Source organism: Strix uralensis, chromosome 4, assembly GCF_047716275.1.
Source record: "Strix uralensis isolate ZFMK-TIS-50842 chromosome 4, bStrUra1, whole genome shotgun sequence".
In the NCBI taxonomy this organism is placed as follows: Eukaryota; Metazoa; Chordata; class Aves; order Strigiformes; family Strigidae; genus Strix; species Strix uralensis.
This window is the reverse complement of record NC_133975.1, coordinates 29,635,504-29,653,309: the sequence shown is the minus strand read 5'-3', so window position 1 is coordinate 29,653,309 and position 17,806 is coordinate 29,635,504. Positions and strand designations below refer to the sequence as shown.

Below are 17,806 nucleotides of genomic sequence, written 5' to 3'. Positions count from 1 at the left end.
GTTGGTTGTTCTGTTGGGATTTTTTTTTTTAATTTCACTTTGACACTTTTAAGGGATTGATTTAGTTCAAGGTCTTACATGTCTTTGGGTATTTTGAACAAGCAATTTATCACTTGAAACAACAGACTTAAAACTACTTTTCAGATTATATAATTGTATAAAACTTGTGTTCAGTGGAAGTATGATTCTGCATGGTGCTTAACCTAAACCAACATTTTTTAGCTACAATATGCAGCCTTCTTTTAAATAATTTTACTGTTTAAGTTTTGGATGTTTTTACATATATTTAGAAGAAATTAATAGCTTCATTTTTTGATTTGTATGTGCTTAAAAGTAGCTCTCAATTTTGTTTCAGATTGTAGGTCAGAAAAATCACATATCATCAACAGTTGCTGCCACTCCAAAATGAAAACTTGATGCTTGACTTTGAACAGCTATAAGCATTGGCATTTCATAGCAGTAGCATACATGTGCTCTTTTAAAATCAGAGTATGAAAGCTAATGTTTATATTCAAAATCTGGTTTTATGGGAAAACATTAATTAAAGGCTATACAAGGTAAATGAGGACCAGCAAATATATCTTAACTGGATACAATATTAATTTATCTGCTGCATTTAATTCTCTTGTAGTTGCTTTATTTCATTAGATGTTCTAAGGGAAGGGAAACATTCTGGTTTTGTTTCTCTGAGTATTTTGAATATTCTGTAATATCAGTCTTGCTGTTCTTGAGCAAATAGAACTTTCTTCTTGTTTGGGTTTTTTTTGGTAGGAATTTAATGCTATATTTTATTATTCTAAGGTATTTTTTAGTCGTGGTTCATTTATAGGAGGAAGACCATTACTCTGCCTCTAGGCAAAATTTTATGTAAATCTTGATGAGATTCATCTTTATGGTTAAATACCTTATGAATATTTCCAAAATTTCCCTGCCTTATTGTACTTGATTTTTATTTTCATATTCCAATTGTTGTATCTGTTAGTTGCTTTTATGCATTTGGGAGATGTTCTGGAAAGCTTCTGTAAATTGTCTTGTCCTTTTTGCCTTGCCTTCCTTTCCTTATCCTGTGGAAGACCTGTGGTCTGAAAATGGTGCCTCCTATTTTCTTTCTTTTTCCATTCAGCTTTCATGAAGTACTTCTGGTTTTCATCTGCATTCTTTGTTCTTCAGCTCATCAGCCTCCTGGAGTTTGTGGCTTCTTTGATACTCGTTTTTGTAGCAAGACTAGTGACCTCCATTTAGCCATTTCAGAAATGCATTCCAACCATAGAAAGTAAAGTTTTACTCTACTTTGTCGTTTGGATTTATTACTGTATCTGCAACAGATTCACTTGTCAAGAAATGGAAACAAAATTTGAAAATGTAATGTAGGTTTAAATTAATCAAAATTCTTTTGATTTTGGCTGCAATGTCAGTTGACTCCAGAAGACTCTCTTATCCTTTTGGACTTGAGACTTAGGAAGGTCAGTGAGTGGGGCAAGCTGAAGCTATGTTGGATGCAGCTGAAGGGCTGGGATGTTTCCTGCAGTTGGCTGTCTGAAAGCTGCTCCTGTCGTCCACTGGCTTGTGTGCCTTCTCTGCCCCTGGCTTCATTCAACATTGCATCTCATCTGGTGTACCTGAGGGATGCTACCAGAAGGGGTGCTCCACTTCTGCCTATCTGCTTCTGCTAATTCTCTCTAACTGCAGCTAGTGGCTGTGTCCATATCTGATGGAAGATTTAACTCTCGGTAGAAGTCCCATCAGCATATTCAACTGTGCAGCCATAGACCTAATCTGCTACTACTGCCCTGATCTGCTGTTACTGCCTCAGCTGCAGGAGAACCAGTGGTCATAAAAAATGGAGTGGAAATGGGGGAGCAAGGAAAGGTAGAGAAGTGGGCAGTGGCAGATCTTAATGCTCAGTGCACCTTTTAATTCTTTTACCTTTCAGCATCATTTAACTACTTATGTTGCTACTGAAAGGAAGTTGTGACTCTGAGAAAAGAGGAGGGAAATGGAGGAGGATGAGAGGGGACAGGATATTAGGAACGATAAAACCTTTGGTAATTGGGGTGTGTTTGGTGGATATAGTACTATTGTTCACTTCAGACTCTCTTTTTATTAGGCCTATTGCTGGCTTTTGCTCATTTGGTCAACAGAAAGGTAAGCCATCAGGGACTGAGTTGTAGGATGTCTGCAGGGGGAAGTATGAACCATGCATTCAGACTACTTGCTATGGTATTAGTGCTTTAGCCAGTGTAATGAGCTTCAGCTCTGACATGGGGATGGGAGGGTAGTTGGACACAATAGCCTCAAGGTTTTCTCCTGCGTATTCCATCCTTGATGTTCAGCCTGCCATGCAGATTCCTGTTCACAGAGCCTCTGTGGGTCAGGATGAGGAGTTATGAAGTCTTGTGAATGAATTGCATTTTGCAGTGACTTGATGTGGAGTACAGTCTTTTTTGGGGGGGTGAAAACATTTCTATAGGCGAGTGGATTCAAATTGTACTTCATATATTTTTGCTTTAGGACTGAGGGAGATAACACAGACAGTGCTGAAGGGAGAATGTCCCTTGCTCTGCCCTGTGGGGAATTGTCCTCTCTTCCCTCATTTCAGTTCCAGTGGTCACCTGGGTGTATGGCAGATCAACTTGCAAACATAGCAAAAGACAATGAACTTTTTTTTCTATTAATTCCTTTTCTTCCATTTTGATTAGTTGTATTGTCTTGCTCTGAAGTAAGATGTCTGGTAGGACTTGTTCAAAGTGGTAGGAGTGTGCAATTAGGATTCCAGAGTTGGAAGAGAGAAAAGGAAGGGGTACAGTGCAAAGCTGTTCAGTCAACTTAAGCTGCAACACAAAATCACACCCTTAGTCTAGTCAAAGTGAGTTATGTCACATTAGCCTATTGTGTAATAACATCACAAATAATTTCTGTTTTTCTCCCCGAAATGATCATATAAAGAAAAAAATCAATTTTTTTGACAGCATCACAGAAACTAATTTTTGTTTAATGTGAATATTATATAATAGTTGGAAAATGGGAACAAGTTTCCTCTGATACTTGTGATATGGAGGGACTTGTAACATTCAGCTTTAGGAAAGTAACCTAGTTAACCAAGTTAGGAGTTCACACTCCATTTCAGTACCAATGAAGATTAAAGGCTTCTAAATTGGTGCTCTGAATAGTACTACAAAGCTCTGTTAGCTGGAGTGTTAACCTCAAGTTAGAAAGTACAAATATATCATAAAACATTAAAGTCCTAGTCCTGTCATAGAGCTATTTCTTCTTCCCCTTCCCTCTCCTGGGAGTTATGTTTGATATAGTCCGTATTTGGGGTTTAGAATTTCTGGCTTGCAGGTTGTTTTCTGTTTGTAGAATTGTAAAATGTTTTGGGTTTATGATGACCATAATGCAATTAGTCTGGTGAAAGCGAACTGTAACTGTCTTCTGCAATAACTGTAAAGCAGTTTAGGAACACGAGTGTAACTCGGAAAGGAGGAATAATTCACGCTAAAATATTTGAGAATGTAATAGTCTGTTTAAAAAAAAAAAGGTAACTGTTGCAAATGTTAGGTTGTTTAATTAATATATACCTGGTATAATCAGTGTAAAACTAATTTGTGTGGTTATGTTGGTATGGGAACCTAAAATCTATTAAAAAAAAAAAGTCAAACATTGCACTGTTTTTTTTCTTTTAACAAAGATACTTAAGAAACAAAATTTCTTTGTAATGATGCTGTGCTGCTTTGTGTGTGTATATATATGTACCACACGTGTGCAATATGTGTATATATACACTATCTGTATATATATTTATATTTATTTCTTTTTAACTTATAGGTCAGTCCATTACCATGTCACTCTGCAAATCCCTACCCATGTATAAGATTTTGTGGGAGGCTTCTTGATTGTCAGAATCACACCTGTATGAAAGAATGTCATCATGTTACTAAATTGAACAGTACTGAAGATGAAAAGAAGGTAGGTTGATTTCCTTTTTGCTTTTATTTTTGTTTATTTTATACATTGTCTTCAGCTTTAACTGGAAAATAAAGAACCTGCAGCTGGAGGGCACAGGATCTATTTCAGATTCCACTGGGAGACTTGCATGTGTTCTCTTCCCATTGATGCTGTGACAACTAGCTAATGTATACTTCTTTAGACTATAAAACTGAGACAATATTATATATTTTGCAAATGCTACACTTCTTTGGTTTTATGTCAACATACATTACTTTGTTTTCTTCAAAACCTTAATTAACACTCTTGACAAGTCTCTTCTAAAGTCAGTTTTTATAACTGTCATGATCAAGTGAAATGATAATCCCTTAGACAACTGCACTTGCTATCTAGTGGGGAAACTGTTTACTGAGGAGAGCTGTAAATGGGTTGAGGAGGCTTGCAAATCTTTAGGAGCACGCACTGGAAATGTTGCAGAATAGACGAAAACTTCTTAAAACATCCGGGTGATATATTCATAATCAGTGTCTACTAGAAACTGTCATTTATGCGATTAAGAAGCTGTAGGTCTTAGTTGCTGAAAATAATATGAAATAAAAATAAAAGTAAGTACAAAGGTGAAAATTGTTCTAGTTTTGAGCAGTCAAAAGCACACAGCTTGTGGTTTGAGAGAGTCATGATTTGGAGGAGATCAGCTTTTTAAGTTTTTAAAGCATTACTTTAGAAAAAGTTGCACCGTGGTCTCTCTGGGCATTTGGAAAACTGAGCAAGCATTCAGTTGAGTACAAAACATAAATGTTGTATTTTAACTTACTGTTATATTTTAACTTAAATAGGATGATTTCCCTGTGGATTCCAGTCTTAGAAGTGGTGTTGTCATCTACTAACTGGATATATTGCAACTACTGTATTATTCTATTAATGTTTGTGGAACTTTTGTCTGAGGAGTATGAGCTGTTAGTGTAACTTGTGGAACATTAACCTACAGCAATAGAGTGACATCAGTAAATACAGTGACAGTTGTTTAAGCATCTCCAATTATGACTTACAAGAGGCGGTCTGCCTACTCCTTCAGTTGAAACAATTAATATGTGAATGGGTCAGGATTATTCCTAGCTCCATTTTGAATGAGACAATACATTCTCAGAAAACAAGAGTCTTATGTACATGTGAAGTATGGGTAAATCTTATTTCTCAATTTTCTTTGAATTTTTATAAACTCAAGTTGGTTTTGACCTTTAGAGCTTTTGTTCTGTTGTTTTGATAGACCAAATTGCAGGTGTAGTCAGAAAAGGGCTGATTAAATTTTTTGTTTATAAGTCTGAGTAGTGATTTTTCTGTCTGGAATTTAGTTTTCTTCCTTCCATGTTGAGTTAGAAAATGTTGCAGAAAGGCCAGCTGTTTGCTTTTACCTACTGTTAAATTTTATATCACGATTTTCTAAGTGATTTCAGTTGCTATTGTCTTTCTTGGATGTGAATTTTTGGGGGTTAAGTTTTGCAAATGGTCATTGTACAAAGGTTCCTTTTTAAACTTCAGCAAAAATTGTTCAACTGTAGAAGCAGAAGAAGAGGGTCTTGAAGAAGGGAAAACTGTGTAGAAACTTAAATTCTTATGTCCTTATTTTGAACAGCATAAAGCAAAATGTTGGCATAGAATCAGTCCTTTTGGGGAAGCATTGTGCAGCTTCATTCTTGGATAAATTGGCTTTACTTTGACTGACTTCTGTGAAATTGAGCATTTGTATGTGATGGTGGGCCTTAAATACTGTGCTGTGTAGGTTCAGTTGATAAATCATGCCAATCTGTGTCTTACTTGATTGCAGACCGGGGTTATGGATGAGTTAAGATAAGAATATGAATAGAAATGGAGCGTAATTTACTGTGCTGATGTTCATCCTGTTGTGCTGATATTGGTCGCATCCCCTGGAATGAGAATGACACCACAACTCTTGTAGATTTTGTGTAGTATATGGAGCGGAAGCAATGCCTTAGCAGCTCCCAGCGTATACCTGAGCTAATTTGCTTTGGAAGATTACGCAAACTATCGTACGCGTGTGGAAACAGAATGACTTAAAGCTTGCTTCTTAAAAATCAAGCACACAAAACTTCCCCACCCCTGTATTACAGAGCAGTATGTCATGACTGAAGTATTGCAATAGCATGGTGGGTGGGAAAAGTTAGTTCTGAATATGGATTTACTTCTAACAGCTTTCCATAAAGAATTAACAGGCTTAGTGGCAGCTTTCCAAAGCACTAATATTGAGGTCTTTTTATGCCCAGGAAGCAAGATAGAACTCTGTCTCTTTGACCAATAAACACTGGCATTTTTTCTTTTCTTTTAAAAGCATATTTTAATAATTATTTTTGCTTGAGGGATATCTTACTGAATAGCTGGATTTCCTTAGCAAAAACACCCCAGCTCGCTCTTCTATATAAAAGCTTGTTAATGGCATCTAACAAAGAAACGTTTGGCGCTTTCTTTAGCACTTCGTTTTTATTTTGTCAGGCAGGTCCAGAATGTTTGCAGTGTGAAGAGGAGTGTACCAAGCCCCGGCCATCTGGCTGTCCTCACCGATGTGTTTTGCCCTGTCATCCTGGGGATTGCCCGTTGTGTCTCCAGATGCTTAAAATAAAGTGTCACTGCAAACTATCAATACTGTATATTGAATGCTTGTAAGTGTCAGAACTGAACCCAACTTTTCATTTGAATGCTAGTAACTGGAAACCATTTGAAATGTCCGGGGGTGGGAGCTACTCTTATGGCAAGTTATAAAATTTCTTTTGAAGGTTAGAATTTTTAATACAATGCTTTTTTTTTCTACTTAAAATTTGCCAGTATTTTATTTGGCATTACTGCTAAAATTTTTACAGATGAATGGAGTCTCATGAGCAGAACTGGTTTTTGTAAGGTTTTTATAATACAGTAATATTTTGCACTATACAAATATATAGTAATCTACATAATGTTTGATCTATATGTGATTCTTTTACAGCATGTAAAGAAGAATTTTATAACAAATTAGAATTAATGTAGTTAGAGTAAAAGCTCTTTGCAACTAATGTTCTTCAAACTCTAGCTGTTTTAATTGGAAAACTTCTTAGCAATCGTTTGTACTTTTTAATAATTTGTGCGTGAGTGGATAGAGGGTAGGCTAGGCTTTACTAAATATAAGATAGGACTTGTAGATTTAAACATTATTCTCTGCGTATTGCTCTGAAAACATTCATCCTGTGCATGTATGCTCTTCTTTGTGTGCTTTAAAGTACCTCAGATCCTCTAAATGTATGTGATTTTTGTCTGTAAAATAGTGTAGTTTATATTAGTCCCACAGGATGTGGACAGGTGAGCCCACTTTTCTTTACAGTGAGATATACTTAAAATATACCCCAATTGTATTGACTTTTGTTGGGTTTAATTTGGAATTTATTGCAAATACATTTTTTCTTTTACAGAAAACTAACATGTGCTGATTTAAAAGAAAAGGAACTTCTTACTTCCTGCAAAAATCAGTGTCCAAAAGAGGTAAGCTGTATTAACAAAGAAACACTTGATTTGGTTTAGTGTTCTGTAGTCCTGCGAGGAGCAGGAAGTCGGAGTCGATGACCCTTATGGGTCCCTTCCAAGTCAAGATCTTCTATGATTCTGGGATTTGATGGATGTGTGGAATTTTGTGGATTTTACTTTTTTTACAAGATATTTGATACTGTTTCATGGGCCAGGCAAATTAAAGAAGTTTAGTCTAAATGAATATGCTAAATGATAGATGCAAAAGTAGTTGGTGAACTCTACTCAGAGGATGGTTATTTATGTCTTGCTGACAAATGGGAAGGTTATATTGAAGGATCAGAGATTTGTCTCCATGCAGTAATGGCTTGAACATTTAAGCATGCTGATGAGGTTGAATTTGGAAGAGTATGTCCTCTAACATGGTTAAAAACTGGTCCTGAATTTATATCTCCAAAACAATGGGATGCTGTTTGATTCGGAAAAATACTGAGAATTGTACTTGCGATAGTTCTCGTTTAAGTGCAGATTCAGTAATCCCTGTCTGTAATCCCTGCAGGGGAAGAAAAGAATTTTATACTTAACAAGTGAGATGAGTTGTTAATGCCCTGCTGCATTAGTGAAATATATGTTAAGTAGTGTGAAATAGAAGACAAGGCAGTTAATCTTTCTACTGTATCTGGATATATCTAAAGGGTTGCTGTAAAGAAGAGAAGAATAATATCCTTATTGCATGATGCTCGGACTATGAACCAGTGTATATAGGCATCAGTAAGGAAGATTCGTGTTAAATACTACTTTTGAGTAGTAAGGCTTGTGGAGCAAGGAAAGAACTGGTTGGAGAAGCTACCAAATTTTCGTCAGTAACAGCTTAGACATGTATCAGGATTTGTCCAGTTGTGAATAATACTGCTGTAAGACATGAGGGATGGGCCAAATGACTTCTTCCCTGCCCCTCCCAGTGCTGTTGTTCTGTGCTGCTTGTGTGCTTTCAGAAATCATTGCATGACTTATTATTTATGTTTGTTCTTTAGTTGTCATTAGTTGTGGCTAGAGTGACAGCCCTTTTTTACTCCATTCCCCACTGTCAGGTTAGAAAATTTATGAAGTGGAAAACAGGAATAGTCAGGAATATTTTGTAAAGTGTTTCCACTGCTAAACTATCCAGAATTTCTGAGAATTTCTCCTTCCCTGCAATAAAAAGGCTTGTACTAAAGAAAAGATTTTTGTCCCATAATCACTTACTATTTTGTTGTTCTGGTTTGGCCTTTTACTGTGTAGCTGAGTTACTTTGTTTTATGTAATATTTAGCTAGCGCTCATAAATAATTTGATTCAACTCATTCTCCTTCCCTGATTCCATTCAGTTCCCTTATGCTGCTTTACCTAGGATGTCCTCTAGTCTGAGCTTTCTGTCTTCTTGCCTAACCTCTTGTGGTTCTGAATTCTGCCTCAACCTAATAAACATAGGTTCAAAACTTTTGTTTCATTATTTTCCAGTGTCAGAAACATCAAATTTGAATCCTTGCCTTTATTACAAAACTTTTTTTTGGGTTTTGAGTAAATGTGAAAATTCACAGAATTCCTGCCTGTTTCCCAACAGTCTCTGTACCTCTTTTTCAGACAAGATTGTGTTAACCCCAGCAGGAAGGCTGTGTTGTGTGCCAACTTGTATCTTCTGCTTTATGCCCTTGTAGATGCCTTTCTGATGTCTTTTTTTCTGTAAATGAATGTGCCTGTCACAATTTTCTCATCTGGATGTCTGAAAGCTCTCTTCCTGGCCCGGGAACACTTTTGGATATTATTTCATTGTCCATTTACCTCTTCATTTTGTCCTTTCATTTCCCTCTCTGTTGTTACTTTGGTTTTATTTGCTCCGAGACTTCCTCCTCTTTATTTTCAAGAGTGCTTATAATCTCTTAACATGAACTATGTGTTCCTGTACTTCAGCTTCTCTTCAAAGGTTCTTTTTTTTTTTTTTTCCCCCATATCTCATCTTTGACTTTGATTAATGTAACTGTTGTGATTTTTCTGGACATACTCCCAAGACTCAGTCTGGGATTTAAAATCCATGTAGTAGTGGTCCTGAATTCTAGCTTGCAGTTCAGAATTGCCCTGTTCCACAGATGATGTCTTTTTTACTTGATTCAGTGGGATGTGAAAGAAAGCTTAGGACAACAGAGTCCACTTTAGTTTTGTAAAGCTTTTATTTAACTCTAAAACTCTCATTCCTATAGATACCTTGAAAAATAAGGTTTGCTGCAGCTTCTGCTCTCCAGAGAATCTTTTCAGTGTAATTGATGATATAAAAATGCATGCTCTTCCCTCCTGTGACTCTAGCTCTAGCTCTTACTGGCTTTCATGAAACATAAAGTATTAGTACAGTCCTGCTTCAAGTAGTTCATCTCTTTGTGTTAGAGTTCATCCTACTTTCCTTAGATCCTGTTTTGGTAACTTTATATGTACTGTATGGTTTTTTTACCATTTTTTTAATCTCAAAAATTTGTTCCTGTTTCTCTAAATATTGAATAGTGCTAGGAATATTTTGTCTTTTTTGTAAGTTTTGCAAATATTTGCCTGTAACTTTGAGAAAATCAGCTGTATCATAATACAAATTGTACTGATAGTTCTCTTTTAAAGGAATCATTGATAAATGCAATTTGAAGGAGCAGCCTTAACAGACATTACCCTGTGTCACTACCACCACCCTTCCCCAGCACATATAGATCAAGCCTATTGAGGGGATCTTATGACAAGAACTTACAATCAACAACTTGGCCAAAAGATAAGATGGATAAGACTTCTGAATTTAGAACACTTAATGTTTACAAATCAAATATGTCTGCCCAAAACAAAATTGGAAATGTTTTGTGCGTAGTCTTGACAGCCTCAGGTAAATTTCAAATTAGTCTTTTATGAGAATTTTCTTATTCTACGTCAGAAGCTGAACTCGGGTCATTAGTAGAGCTCAGCAAAGTTGCTGTTTGCTAAAAATCAGTGTGCACTGTCACTCCACCAAACTTAGCATAGTACAACTTGGGTTCAATAGAATACAGTATTTTACTGAAGTCTTAGTTTTGAAATGTTTTTCTTTTTGGTTAAGGCAAATTGTGGTAGACTGTACTACTATATTTGAATTATGGGTAGCACGGTACATTTGGGGATTATGAACATCAGTTGTATTGTCTGGTGCCTTGAAAAAACACAACAGGAATTTGAACGTCTTGAAGGGTTTGTTTCTACTGTTACACAGTGCAGCTCACATTTCCTTTCTGCTTTAGGGAGAAGCAAAGTCTTTGATATTGTCACAGCTGTTAGATGAGATGCTTTACTTAAAAAGCTCTTTCCCTTGTTTGGTAGCAATGACAAAATATCCTGTTGAAGGAAGTTTAACTTTTTTTTAATCGCAGAGATGATCATGTTTGTAGATGTTTTGGGACAACTCTTACATAGAAGTTTTAACGGTCTAACAGTGTTTATAGTTTATGTACTCATTTCAGTAGTTGTGGATCTGTGTTTAACATTTTATTTTTTAGTATTTTTTGACAGAATAACAGTACTTTGTACTTTTACTTGCACTCTGCTACTGTCTTGATGGGGGGACCCCATTGTGATAAATTTATTTTAACATGATAGTGCGGTAGAGATAATGTCATAAATTCTAAGAGTATGTGTATTTTTTTAATAAATACATTTTATTTCCAGAATGCTTAATTAAATTCTGTAAACACATCTTGAAAATGTATGTGGGTTGCAGAAGTTTAAGTTTAAAAGGCAAATGCACAGTTTTGGTCCATGGTAAGAGGATTTTCCTCAATGTCTGGTTTTGTAAGTGGAGGTTTTCGTAAGATCTCTGTAAGCAGAGCCACCCTTTAAACTGAAGTGTCTGCCCCGTTGTTTGGAAGTGATAAACTTATCTTTTGTACTTAGCTTTTGGGATTGCTGATCAAAAGTGCTGTTTCCTTTATTTTCTTTATTATCAAGTGTGTATTAAGAGATTGTGTTTATTACCTTCTGTTAGAGATCAGTTAAGCCTCCATGAATGTTGATGGGTTTTATCATCATCAGAAATAATGTTAAGATTTAAATGCATTGCCTACAGGAAAAATATATGTAGGGTATTTCTTGTTTTGTTTTCAGAGCTGTGGATTAAATCCCTTTCTTTTAAAGGCCTTGCCATGTCAAACATAAAGCATGTTCACTTTGACCTTTAGTCCGCAAGCTATTGACAAGAAATCTTGTATGGTGATAAAGATCTAAAGGGGCACACACTTTCTGTTTTAGTGCCAAGTAGCTCAACATGGATACTTAAAAACAAGCAAAAAAATCCTCTCCCACTACATTATTTATCCAGTAGAAGCAGTGGTAGGATTGCTTTTGTTTTGTGAGATCATGGGGAAATGTTGTTTTGCCACTCATTTCACTGTTACTCTGATTTTTTTATTTTTAATGTTGGTTTTGCATTGGAGGGAGTAAAAAGAAAGTTATGCTGCCAGCTTCATTCTCAACCTGCGTCCCTGTGGATGTAAATTGTGTAACTCTGTGCAGAGAACTAAAGGTGTAAATTTGAGTTTCAGTAGTGGATTAAACATATTTCTGTGCTATGCAAATTTTGCTCTAATGGTGTGTAATGTAAGAATTTTATTGCAGTAGCATCTGGGGGTTGAGGTGAGGGCTAATGTCTTGAATTTGCAGCTCTGACATGTCAGTTATAAGACTGTTTGTTCGGGCTTGCACACTATTAATGGAAATGTGCCTAATTAGTATGGAAGAGTAAGATGCAAGTAATAGTTCTGGCCATGGATGGTTCTGGCCAGCATGGGATAACTTGCAGGTGAGACTAGACTGTTATTGTGTATGATGCTCTTAGGAAGGGAGCCAGGAGAAGGGCCCTTGTACTGCGCAGAGGTTGTGCCGTAGCTAATAATTGCTTTTGCAAAGATTGTGGTCGGTAGTGAGCAGATTCAGTCATTGGGCTACAGCCAGAACGCGGAATCTGACCTCAATGGGGTACAAGGCTTAAAGACAAGTTTCTCCCCTCACTTCAAAATGAGGCAAAATGCAAGATCAGTTTGCTGATAATCAGTTGTGCCTGAACAAACCTGAATTCCTTCTTAGATAAGATGACCAATTCATATTTTTTCTGTCTCGATAAAGTGAATAGATTAGATCTGCTACATAAGGCTTCAGCAGAGCAATTGAGTCAATGCCGCTTAGTGAATATCTAGTTCAGAGGAGGGCTAATACAAGGATGAAGGTGGGCTAAAGAAAACAACTGCTTGTATTCTACTATTTCTTTAGAAAAAGACCAACACCCCCTGAAAAAATCCCAGAATGACAACAACAAAACTAAATGAAAAGTTGGAGCAAGAGGAGTTAGCAATAAGGAAATTTTCCCAAGGACTGGATTGATGCCTGACTTGCATTGTTTTCAGTAATGACATTGGCATCAAAAAACATTGGAATTTTCTGATGAAAAGTTGTGGAGTGTTGTCAGCACATGACAATTGAGGAAATGCATCTGCAGAACACATGTATTTGGGGCATGTTATTAGGTACAAAAAAAGCCCAGTAAGACCATGCATGTGAAGGCTATAATAATAAGCTCCCAGGAGACAGCAGAAATTCATATTGTCACAGCATGATTAGCTGGAAAGAAATGCAAATGAGAGCTGAAGATATATTGGGTAAAATACTCTATTAAGAATAAGGTGCAATTAAGGCATTGTACAAAGTCCTTCCTGCTAAGATGTCATTTGAAATATTACATGCAGTACTGGCTGCTGTATTCGAGAAACATTGATTTAAGGTGGTTGAAATTCAGTGAAGGGAATACTATGGGAATAAAGAGCCTTTCATGGAAGGACAGTAGAGAAATATTTCAATACGAGGATAAAAACTAAGGGGTTTAGACTGGCTAGAACAAATATAGGAAATTAAAAAAAAAAAAAAGCTCTTGTAGTGAGATCCTGGAATGGCCTCCTTAGTGAAACAGTCGAAGGGGGGACTGTAAGACTTCATCCAGTCCTGGAGGGATCATGGGAGGTGCCTGCCTTTGGGAGGACTGGACTGTAGGACAGAACATGGTGACTTAGAGGTTATTCTAGTCCTGTGTGAAATATGCTGAAACAGTGCCTGGAAAATGAGCCTAAACTGCAAAGTATCTAGCAGTTTAATAATAGTTTGTGACTGGCATGGACATGAAAATACATACGTGTGTGCCATAATTTTTAGTCAGAAAGCTTTGCATTCTGTTTAGGTATGTGTTTCTAGCTCAGATGTTGAGCCAGTTCCAATGGACTTCTGAGAATCCAAATTTACTAGTCAACAAGAAGTGTACACACCTTATTTTATGTAGTATTCCCATTTTTGTGGATGAAGTGGTGTGGTATGTATATGTTTTCAATTTTTAATAAATGTGAAAAAATATATCTTAAAATTGTATGTCTTGCAGCATTTTCCAAGTTGTGTTAATCGCTTGATGACAGTGAAGAGGTGAAATTTCATTTTTAATAAAGAACACTATCCAATGCTATTTAAAATTGTTTAAGGATTTAAAGCTATCTCTATAAATAAATTGATTAGATATCTTATGTGAGATTCCACCTTCAGTTATTAACAGTATTGGGTTATGTAATGGAAAATGAAAAATCGTTATTGTGAAGATTTCTTATGGGCATGTGTATATTTTTAGTCAAGTTCTTAACAGTAAGTGAAAAAATTTGTTTTCTTTCTTGTCTTTTTTTATCTAATACAATGCTGGGAGCACTGCTACATTCTTAACAGTCGGCATATTTAAATTAGAATCTCAGTTCTTAACACGGTAACTGAATGATAATATTTTCATTATAAATGTTAAAAGTTGCACTGACAGTAAAAAAAAGTCTTTATCTTGGAGATGTCAGAAATGAGATAATCTACCAAATGCAGAAATTTAGGATTTTGTGAAATCATTTCAGACATGATAAGAATATTGGTGACCTGTATTTGACTTTTGCATAGTTCAGAAGATTCTTACATGCAGAATTTTCTGTTGTGGTATTTTTGCTTCTGATTCTTCCCTCTTCCCTCTTTCTTTTGTTGACTGATCTACAAGTTGCTACAGTACACTTAATTTCAGTTCTGAGTTTCTTTTTACCTTATCTACTCATATTCCCCAGCTAGCTAGGGTAATTGTTGCTTAAATTACTGTGGAGATGACTATGCTTGTAAGAAGAAATTGGTTTTAAATCAAGCTGTGCCAATAAAAGATAAATTGTTCTATAGGAGCCGAAATACGCTAAATAACAAGCAAACATTTGCCAAAAAAAAAGTCCACTATTTCACAAGTGGAAAAACTGATAAACTGAATGACTTTTCTGTTAGGCTGCTATGTCTGAAATAAAATCAGTTCATAGAGTCTTTGTAATTTTACAGTCCTTTTTTGGTGTGGGTGTTTTGTTTGTGTTTTTTTGCTCTTTATAGTTGCCCTGTGGTCACCGGTGTAAAGAGATTTGCCATTCAGGTAGCTGTCCTCTGAACTGCAGCCAGAAGGTTAAACTCCGATGTCTCTGTAAAAGACTGAAAAAGGTAAATTTCTAAGTTACAATTCTGAGAACAATGCATTTTCTTTACATGTTCCTAGCCTTGTATGGATGGATTGTCTCTGGTGCAGATTAGAATAGGTTCAGTTACTCTAGTATAGCTATAACAATTAACATCAGCTGAAGATCTGGGCTGCAATATCAAAAGATTCCCTGGAGAATACAAAATCTTGTTAGCTCTAAATTATGTTAGCTGCCTGTCTTACAATAGCTTTATCTTCAAACACACCTGAATTTTTGTAGCTCTGCTGGGAGAATAGTCAGATGACCTGGAGTAATTTGAGAAGAAAAAATACATTTTTCTGATGATACTGGGAAGGTTTATAATTACGTAAGTTGGAACAAGCACAGATGTTGTGAACCCCTAACTAATGAAACCAGTTACGATTCTCTGCAAACATAAAAGCAAAAGCAGGCATCAGCATCCTTAGCTTCTAACAATGGTAAGGGACAAAGAAAAAATAACAAGTTTATTCTAGCTATATAATATTATGAAGGGAAGGACAGAAACTGATGTGGAATCTTGGCATATTATAGTGACTTAATGAAAAAATAATTATCTGGCTTAATTAAAAGGTGCTTAAATTATTTTTCTGGACCCAGTTAATTTCTGAGCCTTTCAAACAGACTGCAGTTCCCCAGAGTTCTCAGCTTGTCCAAGAAATGTCTTGTGCAACCAGAAGTCTTGCAGGTGGGGTGGGGTGTTCAGCTGGAGAACGGATGACAGGTACAGAACAAGTGCTTCAAATTGAACAGTCTGCTTACAAATAACCACCTTTTTTTTTTCCTTCTATATTAGGGGGAGGGGAGGAAGTGCGAGTGAGAATAATTGTTTTTTTCCCCCATGCCCAGACCTTGCCCTTTAATCTCAGCCAGTTAAGAGAATGTATATGAAGTTACAGAGACTCTGAATGCCAGCTCTTTCTGCTGGAGTTCAGAAGGTTATCTGACTTTGTCTTAGGCAAATGAGTGAGAAGAGAGGAGAAATTAAACTGGAATATTTAATTTATTCTTGCCTTCAGTTTAGCTTATCAGATAGAAGGAAAAGAGAAAAGGACAACAATACAGAATTACAGGTTCAAATAACATTTAATCATTAGCTTTATTTTCTATGTAACCAATGTTTTATTAAATACGTGGTTTATAATTATTTTCATAAATAAATGGACATTATAACTAAAACTTTACATAGGGAAATGATTATATATTACTCAAATTATACTTAACAGGAAATACAGTGCAGCAAGATAAAAGAAGGCCAAGTTTCGCTGGAATGCGATGCATTATGCAAGGAAATGAAACGGAAAGCATCTGAGGTAATGTATCCATTGTAGCTGTAATTTCTTCTCAGTGCTTCAAGAAAAGTAGGGAAAAATGAACACAGAATTATTTTTCAAGTCAATACCAGCAACAAATACAGTGTAAGTAGATGTGCTGTTTAATAGCAGCTACTTTTTCAGACTTGCATTTGGCTTAGTGGGGAGAATTAGAGTGTTTGTAGACAGTGTTAATTAACACAATGAAATACTATTATGTTAAATACTATATGTTAATATATATGTTAATATGAAATACTATATGTTAAAACAATATTCTGTTATATTCCTTTTCTTTTAATTTGTTAGAACTGGTTCTTTCCTCTTCCACTGAGAACAGGTAGTGATCAGTGATGATAAGATCGTCATTGCTGATGATTAGTGCTGTAGGATTAGGGCCAGGCCACTTCACAGGGCATTGTTAGATCTGCTCTTTCCAATGAAAGTTTTGCAGCCATTGAATGCTCAACTTGTCCAGCATGAAGAGTCTAATCCTGCCACACTGTATTAGTTACTGTGTACCAGAGGAATAGCGAATTTTCAGCAATTGCAGGATACTTTTTAGCCTGCTGTAAATGTGACTTCTCCCTAGTTCTGCTGTTTTATGAAGTAAAGAAATTGCTGCATGCTGTCACCCAGAGAGACAGCACATCAACCTTGCTTTTAGAAGCCTTTTATAAAAACATAAACAAAAAGAATTGGTACATAACTTGCTTGGTTTTTATCAGGTAAGTGTTAGATGTTACAAATGTACAACCGAAAAACTCAGTGGGTAAAGCTGACTTTTGTCAGCTACTGCTCAGATTTTCAGGATTGATTGGCAAGGTTTAACAAGTACCACATAGACCAAATGCTGCAACTTTATGAGCAAGTCAAATGCTAAGACTCTTGGGACATGCCTTTAGAAAATCTCAACCATAACAAGCAGTTCCAGTAAGTGTGTGAAGGTAAGTTCATAGGACATGGAGTGCACTAAAGCAAGGTGAATTCACAAGAGACTGTATGAACTGGGACGCAGCAGCATGTCTCAGTGGCAGCTGCTCTTCTACTTCAGCAGATACTGGTTGCTATTTCGTGCCCCTGACATCGTAATCCACAGGAAGGAATGGTCTAATGCAATGAGCAAATGACTATAGGTTTCTACTGTAAGCAGTGCCAGAACCATACTGTATGGCATAACCTAGCTATGTGTACCTTCCTTGCAGAAAAACATGTATTTATTTGGTTTGGGTTTTTTATATGAAGTTATAAGGTTCTATTTAAATTCTTACTAGGCACCTTTTTGTAGCCTGTGTTGACTTGTAAATGACATACTACAATGATTTATCATATGCACTTCACAAAAGTAGTTTATTATGTCAATTATTGTTTAATATGTGGAGACTGGAAAAGGTCTGTTAAAAACTACACATTTACAAAGATAATTTAGTTTGCACAGCTGCAAAACAACCACCAG

The 17,806-nt window shown here is 36.1% G+C and overlaps 1 protein-coding gene across 3 annotated transcripts in view; it reads left to right on the top strand.

Moving 5' to 3' along the window:
* The window catches only part of NFXL1 (nuclear transcription factor, X-box binding like 1), a 51,649-nt gene that overhangs the window by 23,566 nt on the left and 10,277 nt on the right, over positions 1 to 17,806 (top strand). For 2 of the 3 annotated variants that reach the window (XR_012628666.1, XM_074866094.1), the window contains exons 16-20: positions 3,826 to 3,966; positions 6,454 to 6,620; positions 7,401 to 7,470; positions 14,916 to 15,020; positions 16,264 to 16,350. Coding sequence is in view for 2 of the 3 variants with exons in the window: in XM_074866094.1 (XP_074722195.1) it covers positions 3,826 to 3,966; positions 6,454 to 6,620; positions 7,401 to 7,470; positions 14,916 to 15,020; positions 16,264 to 16,350 (570 nt within the window). In the remaining variant the exon portion in view is untranslated. Of the gene's footprint in view, positions 1 to 3,825; positions 3,967 to 6,453; positions 6,621 to 7,400; positions 7,471 to 13,710; positions 13,830 to 14,915; positions 15,021 to 16,263; positions 16,351 to 17,806 lie in introns of those variants that run through there. The other variant, XM_074866095.1, reaches the window with a different exon arrangement.